The 8,115-nt window shown below is 39.0% G+C and overlaps 1 protein-coding gene across 1 annotated transcript; it reads right to left on the bottom strand.

Moving 5' to 3' along the window:
• Window positions 1–4,759: 4,759 nt before the first annotated feature.
• Window positions 4,760–6,983, bottom strand: LOC105701413. Its single transcript, XM_012428136.2, has one exon. It carries the CDS (start codon window positions 5,672–5,674, stop codon window positions 4,760–4,762), a length of 915 nt encoding a protein of 304 aa, XP_012283559.1. The 5' UTR covers window positions 5,675–6,983.
• Between the last annotated feature and the right edge of the window lie 1,132 nt (window positions 6,984–8,115).

Below are 8,115 nucleotides of genomic sequence, written 5' to 3'. Positions count from 1 at the left end.
CAAGTCGGAGTCTGGTGAAAATCTGTCTGTCTTTACGGAGCTGAACAATTGTTGCTTCGCAGAAAGGGAAAATGAAGTGGAAGGAGCGTATCAAGAGCCAATAGGAACGTTGGGAAAATCTATAATGAAAGATGGAAAAAACAGGAACTTTGGGCTGGTGATTCGTTAGGACTAAAGGTCGTTGAGGAAGTACAAGATTTTGAGTTCTTAGAAAAAGAAGTGGATTGTTGGTTCGATCGAAGTTCTCTCGGAAGGCGCTATAGACTATATAAATTTCGATAAGAAATCAGTTTTAGCTAACAGCGCAAAAGCGGAAGACCCTAATAACGGCCTAACAGCGGGATTTTAAGCGCATCCTCCAACAGCTTAAATAAAACAATTCTTACTAATGGAAAATTGGGCGGACATTACAGACTAACTAATCAACGTGGAGAACGGCCTTCTGTAAAATCGTAAGTTTACAGACTATGAATTTGAACACCCCTTCCAATTTTATAATTCCTTACAGTTAATTATCAAATTATACATAGGAATTATTATTATAAGTTGATAATAGTGTTTCTTTTTCCTAAGTCCCTGTTAATTAGCCCACAGGTCCGGGCCCGTTGTTGCAGTGATGTGCCCTTGGGGAGGGGTCAGAACATCCGTCCGTGCAGATACTCTCTACCTTCCATTTTTGACAAGGGAGGTTCCCCAACCCAGAAACTCAAAAAATGTTAGAACTTGAGAGATATTTTGAATCGCATCAAAAACACCTTCTATAGGTGTAAAAAAATTCGCCAAACATATATATGTTCCCGTCAATAGTCCTTTCGGATTATAATTTCAGTTACATTAAGTTAATCCGGTCACAAAACAACAGAAATCAATTGTTATGCACCAATTACAAACAATAATTTTTCTCAAGTTCACTCAGATTTTTTATTGGCTAAAGAATTAATACACAAAATTTGTTACGGTACGCCGGTGGCGCTCGGGGTTAGGTGGCGTCGCCCCGCCGCGGCTAGCGTCTGAGTAGGGTTAAGTAGCCAAAATGTCATGGAAAAATAATAATAATGATGTTTATTAATCGGCCTGCGGCTCCGCCACCGTGGTCTCCTTCGTGGAGCTACAAAGAAACAAACGTGTGTGTCACTAGAGTTTGTCGTCCCAAGGCGGGATGGCGTTATTAAATATATGCTACGATTGCTACTTTATCTATCGTGTACGCTTTAAAATTATGATTCTAAATGTCGTGTCAAATTTATACCGCTTATTTCGTCTCGTGCTTTTACTCGCGACTGTCTGGGTCCGAGAGCTCGTCCTGTGGCCCTGATTTCGAGAAGCTTCAAAATCTGTTCTATTGGGTTTCGTCATGAGTCGCGTCTCTGGAGTTTCTGACTTTGCCAGTGTTTGGGCGTCTCCATTTATCCGTCGCGGGTCGTCTCGCTTTCGGGAGCCCGGAACCTGGGCGTAGCCTCGCCGCTGTCGCTCACGCAACTAGGCTAGTCTGTGCGTGTCGGGTCGCCCGTACTCTGACGCCGCGCGCCCTGCCGGGTGACACGACTAGTCACAAATTTATAAAACTACATAATTCAAATTGTTAAAAAAATATCGAGATCCGTTTCTATGTATCAAATCCAAAAATATATAAATTATAGTTTATTAATACCTTTTCTAAACTCAAGTATCAAAGAACAGAATCTATAACATAAAAAATATAAACCACTTTTAAAACATTTTTGGCGAGCCGTTACGTTTAAAAGTGCGAGGAAAACGATAATTCTCTGGAAGCATTATAGGCTTTATGTTATTACAGTACATTGAAAGAAGGAATCAACAATGATATGAATATATCATAAGGTACCTGCTGGCCTTGGGCAAAATCAGGATTTACGTTCGTTAATAAAGTTCAATATTTGGTGACATTGACATAGTAAATGTTTAAAAACATGTGAGGTGATTTTTTTATATATTATTATGCAGCTTGCCAAAAATGTTTGAATAATTGTTTATATTTTTAACGTAATAGATGCTGTGTCTTAATATTTTAGTATAGAAAAGATAATAATGTACCAGAAGTAATATACTTTTGTATTTGATACATCGTAACGGATATCGATAGTTTTTTTTAACAATATGAACGATATAGTATTATAAATAGATAGGTAGATTTATTAATTTCGGCCTTCTCGGCCATGAAATGGATTTGGTTTACAATCTTTCTTTAACACACACACGCACGCACGCCGCCCGCGCCACTACCACCACCACTTACACTTCGCATTCATACCCTCTTTCTTCGTTTGTCTCTTCTTTTTTCTACTTCTCTTAACCATTCTATTGCTTTTTTATTTATGCTTCCTTCTAATATCTCTTCTAACCTACTTTCAGCTGTTTCTATTCCCCGGCATTCTTCTAACCAATGTTTTAAAGTACCATATCCATTCTTAGACAACATGCATTCCCTGCTTCATTCATCCAACACCTATTCCATTCTTCTACACATCCACACCTAATTGTCACCTGTAACTTCTGACTTCCTCCCTTTCCTATCTTCTCTAAATACTCCGGCCTTTCTACCATTCTATGCTTGTAGTTTACGTCATATCAAGATTCTTGAATTTTGTTATATTGTTCTTGTTCTTGCGCCTCTTTGTTTCTTTGGTAGATTATCTCAGATACTTTGCATCAGTTAACCGCTAACTCCCTAGCTCCTACTAAACTAGACCCGTTTCATTGGTAACAGTTTACTCTCTCTTTGCAGCACCTTGAATCTACTCTATCACTATCTTTCTCTCTTAGACATCCTTTAGCAATCCATTTCTCTCTTGCCAACCTTATATTTTCTTCAAATCTTATCGCTCTTCTTCCGGTCCTAACTTTAATTTTTTCTCTTTTCACTTCGTCTAAAACTACATAACTTGGAGTACACCTATCTAAACCTAGGCACCACTTAGTATATTTTGTTCGAACAGCTTCAATTTCTTGTCTTTCCTTCCATGCAAATACTCCGGCCCCGTACAGAAGTATGCTAGACACCAGACAGTTAAAAAAAAAACATTTTTCTTTTAAAATCGTTTCTGAACAAACGCCTTCCTATACCCCTCACCTGCCGGATTATAACATTTACTCATTTTACCCTATCTCTGTGTTTCGACAGTTACCATTTTTTCGAAACTTAACTCTTAAATATACGAACTCCGTAACTGATTCTGTCTTTTTTGCTTTCCAATTCCATTCCGTTTTCCTGTCTCTGCCTCTTTCCTTTCTAAATATTAGTATTTTTTATTTATCCACGTTGAGAACCAGTCGCTTTTTATCGAAGTATTTCTCCAATCTTCTGATCAATTGCACCAGCGCCGCGATGTTATATGCGTATGCGAGTGAACAGAATTTCTTTTTCCCTGTCACCAGGCTATTGGATGACGCACCTAAACCCAGCCATTACGTCATTATTAATACTTAGATTAGTCTACGTATATTCCTAAGAAACATGCTCCAAAACTAGCGCCCTGCTCTCGCTTATCCTTATCCTTATCCTTGTCCACAATGAGTCCACAAATTGCCCCGAAATCTTCAATCAGAAAATATTCCATGATTTCCCCAATTTACTAAGAAAGCCACATAATTCATGCATTTCCCTAGAAAACCGATTATTCCTACCCAAAACCCTCGACGAATCACTAAAGAGAATTCCCTTCCGAACCTACGATTCGACCAATGAGTTTTAGATGCGTACGTCATCTTACGTTAACAAAAAGACTAGATTTTCACGAGCAGAGGAGAACAATAGAACTGACAACAGTAGAGAACAGAGCAGAGCAGAGCAGACTCCTCTAGAAGCGTCGACCTACCTTCCTTACTGGATTCAAAGTTGTAAAGCAGTTAAAAATAAAAGCAATTTTATCGCTTCAACACCGGAATCCAACAAGGCCTCCGCTTTGCTCCTTTAGTAATTCTTCTTCAATATCTGCAATCAGAATTGTAAACAGGGTTGGACTCAGCATACACCCTTGCCGTAACTCCTCTCTCGTCCAGAATTCTTCTGTTGCTTCATCACCTACTCTTATCACATTACTTGTTTCTTCATAATTTCTTTTATTCTTTCGATGAGCCCTCTACGTACTCCTCTTTTTCTCATGGTTTCCCATAATAATTTCCTGTTGACTTTGCCGAACGCCACTTTTAAGTCTATGAAAAAGGCTGCTATTTTACCTCCGTTCTTTTCAATCTCACGAATTGCCACGTGTTGTAAGATATATATGTTATCCATAGTCCCTCTATTCTTTCTAAACCCCGTCTGTGTCCGGTAGCAATTCTTTCTCTTCCATTTCTGCTAATAATCATTGGTCTAGGGTTCCTGTGTAAATTTTATAAGCTACATCCAGTAAGGATATTCCCCTATAGTTAATCGCTTATTCCTCATCCCTCTTTTTGTTGATGGGGACAATTATAAGTTTTCTCTACTGCTTAGGTAAACCTTCTCCATTCCACACTCGTCTTAGCAGCTTCGTTGGTCTCTTCGTGGTATTTCCCTCGCAGATCTGCCACGCTTCTCCCGGGATTCTCTTCTGTCGCTTTCTTCCGCTTAAGTCTTCCAATTTGCGCGGCGATTTCTCTTCCCGTCAGTTCTTCTACATCCTCTTCGGTGTCTATTAACTCTCTTTTTTCTCCTTCTTACTTTCCGTCTGTTCCATCTAATAATGTCATGAAGTGGGTCCCCCATTCCTCTTTACTTATAGACTTTCCTCCTTCTTTTTTCTTTTTCCTTCATTTATTAATGTATTGCCACAGTTAACTTTCGTTTCTGACATTCTTGATTTCCTCTAACTCCTTTTCTTTCTTTTTCTCTCTTTGCTCTATGCAAAGCTTTTTTCTTCTCAAGGTATTCTTCTTTTGACGCTTTTCCCATTTTCCATCTTCTGTAGTTCTTCCTTACCTTTCTTTTCTCCGATCTACATTGGCGGTCCCACCAACCCGAACTGTCGATTTCTTTTTCTTTCAGCGTTATCTCTCTTATGTCCAGACACTTTTTCATTTTATTTTCTAACTCTTCCCATGCTGCCTGGATATTATTTTCTACATATACGATCCTTTCAGATTCTTCCTTAAAAAATTGTATGCTTTCCTTTTCATACTTGATAACTGATTTTCTTTGTCCTTCTTTCTCTTTCGTTTCTTCCTGTACTTTACTTTTCCAATTGAGGCATAACGGCTGGTGGTTCGACTCCACTCTATGTTCTACCATACATTTTTTGGCAACTGAACGACTTTCCGTATTCAACAAGGCGTAGCTAATAACTGTTGCTCGTCTGCTTCCTACGTAGGTGTACTCTCCATCTTCATCCCTCGGCATATTTCCGTTTGTGAAATGCCAGCCTCTATCCTCTACAAGTTGCAGCAGGATGTCTCCTGCATTTTTTATTACATCCTTCGATTTTCTATCCAATGCGCTCTCCCCGTCTTTCTCTGAAGTTTCCTGGTCATACAAATATCCTTCTCTGCCTATTCTAGCGTTGAAATCCCCGCCGATGATTAATCTACCTTCCTCCTCTTCTTCCTCTTTTTTTACAAGTTCTTTAATCTTCCGCGCTGTTTTCCCCATGTCTTCATTCCTGTATACCATCCAGATCCTCCATTCTTCGTCGTCCATCTTTAGTGTTCGTCCTACTACGCCTTCTGTTTTCACCATGTCCTTGTCAGCTTCGTACTTTTTTTTTACTCCTGTCAAAACTCCTCCTTTCGCCCTTCCTTTCTTCCACTCTCTCTTCGCATGCTGATACTTTCATAAGTATCCCTTTGGTAGTCACTTCTTCCAGCTGTTTTCTTCTAGCCAGGTTTCCACTAAGCCAATAAAGTCGAATTCACGTACGCATCCCAAAAAGTCCAAATCCTTCCCAGTCAACCTTGCGACATTCCAAAACAATGGTTTCCTTCTCTTTATTATATCAATATTTCCTGTTACTTTCTCCTGTCGCGCGGTTTGACTGCTTATAGAAAATTTTGTTGATGGCGCTGCAGACGAATATTCCCTTCATTCGCCCAGCTCCTCCACGATTCCCAGTCAAGCTATTTGCCATCTACTTCAATCTTCCGAAATCGAATTTTAACCTTTCTACCTTTTTTCTTTTCGGCTGTTGCTGCATATCTGAATTTTCTCTGATAACCTCTTTCTTCCCATGTGAGATCATTTTCGATAAAAAGGCTAGTCCCTCTCAGCTTACTTTTGTTCTTCATAACTTCTCGCTTCTCTTCCTAGCTATTGCAGCGAACGATCACGAGTTTCCGCCCTTCTCTTCCTGTCTCCTTTATCCAGTTCACCTTGCATTTCGTATCTAATTTTCCAGTAAACAGTTGCTCAACTTGTTTTTTCGTTTTTATTTCACCTTACTCCATGCCTTTAATCACCACGTTATTTTTTCTCTCTCTTCTCTCGTATAGTTCTAGACCTCTCTCAGCCTCTCGAAATCATCCTCTCTTTGCTCTCACATGTTGCCTTCTCCTCTTACATTGGATTAAATTTTTCTCTCTATTCTCTCGACTCCCTCCTCTATCAATTTCTTGTCTTCTTTCCACTCTATCTTCTTTTGCTCCGCTGCACCCTTTATTTTTTCAAGGGAAACTCCTTAACTCCTTTATTTTCTCTGTTTTTGCTAGAGCTCTTCTCGTCTCTTCATTGCTGCTCTTAACTTGGTCCACAAGCGCCCTTAACATTCCCATTATCTCTGCATTGTTCTCCACATTCACCCTTGTGGCATCTTCTTCTCTTGTCGCGTCTTCCTGTTGTATTTTTTCACATTACTACCCACGAAATTATCCATTACCTTTCTTTATCAGTCTTTCGACATTTGTAGATCTGCCTAGTTTTGATTTTCCCGTTTCTTCCTTACCATCATTTCTCGCTCTCTCTCTTTCTCTCCCTACCTACCTTATCTGCCATCACATATTTTCCTACCTTACCGATTCCTATCTGCCTCACCTGCTGTGAGTGGCTGTAAATGCCGGCCTAACCTCTCTAACTTCTACGCGCGCCTGCCTTTTTTATCTCTATTACACTAAACCTTCACTTCTTTTCTTGTTCTATTATCTTATCTCGTTATGTAACACATCCATTTTCTTCTAAAACCTGAATTTCGCTTATTCTCGCTCTATGTTCGCTATTTTCTTGCTTAGTTGCCGCTACCCCTTCTCACAGAGACTGCACACTTTCACCACCACAAACGAAGTCCTATGCAGTATTATAAATACTGTGTATTCATTTTTTTTCCTAATAAAAGATGTGAATGAACCTGAGAAGGAAAATTGTCTGTACTTGGTGCATAACAATTGATTTCAGTTATATCGTGACCGGATTAACAAAACGTAACCGAAATTGTGATCAGAAAAGACTAGTGACGGGCATATACAGGGTGTCCCATGATTGATAATGAAGCTTTTAAGGGGTGAAAAAGGGTAAAATTTTGAACTAGAAGTTCCTTTTCCATTTTTTGCTCAGAACATTTTTCATCGAGGTATTAATAGTTAAAGTTGATCAACGGTAGACGCGCGTCGTAGGGCCCCTCGCTCATGCCAGACGTTCCTCCAGAAAAATTTCATTTAAATATGTCAAAATATTTAATAAATGAATGAATTAATAAGTAAATAAGAATAAAAACAGTCATAAATCGATCAAGTAATCAATTTGAAAATCATTCTTTAAATACATAATTAGTTAATAATTACTGATTGATCGATTAATTCCAACTAATCATTTAAGTCATCCATTTATTTACTGCTTGGTTAATTAATAAATTCCTTGCTTAATTAATTGTAAAAAATTAATGAGTAGGTGAATAACTATTGTTAATCATGTTTTACATTAACTAATCAGCGTATCGTTCAACCTGAAATCAAAAAAAAAATAAAATAAAATGCGTAATTATTAAATGCTGTGTTCAATTGAATCTGCGGTAACGTAGCAGATCGTGGAGCCACGTCCACGTTCTAAAGCGGTGCCCTTTCCGGCCGAAGGCCTTCGAGTGTTACGTGGGTACCTTCCGTACCCTAAAATAGGGAAAAATCCTATTTTTCATTAACCGGAGTTAGCCATGGAAATCCGAGTACAGAAACGCGAAACTCTTGCGAAAGGATCCA

The sequence above is a fragment of the Orussus abietinus genome, unplaced genomic scaffold, assembly GCF_000612105.2.
Source record: "Orussus abietinus isolate OABI.00-Male unplaced genomic scaffold, Oabi_2.0 scaffold509, whole genome shotgun sequence".
NCBI lineage: Eukaryota > Metazoa > Arthropoda > Insecta > Hymenoptera > Orussidae > Orussus > Orussus abietinus.
The sequence above is the reverse complement of the archived record's forward strand: the minus strand, read 5'-3'. Positions and strand labels throughout refer to the sequence as shown.

Bases quoted from the DNA above. Each gene is read 5' to 3' on its own strand.
- LOC105701413 (XM_012428136.2), bottom strand. From the start codon at position 5,674: ATGGTGAAAACAGAAGGCGTAGTAGGACGAACACTAAAGATGGACGAC.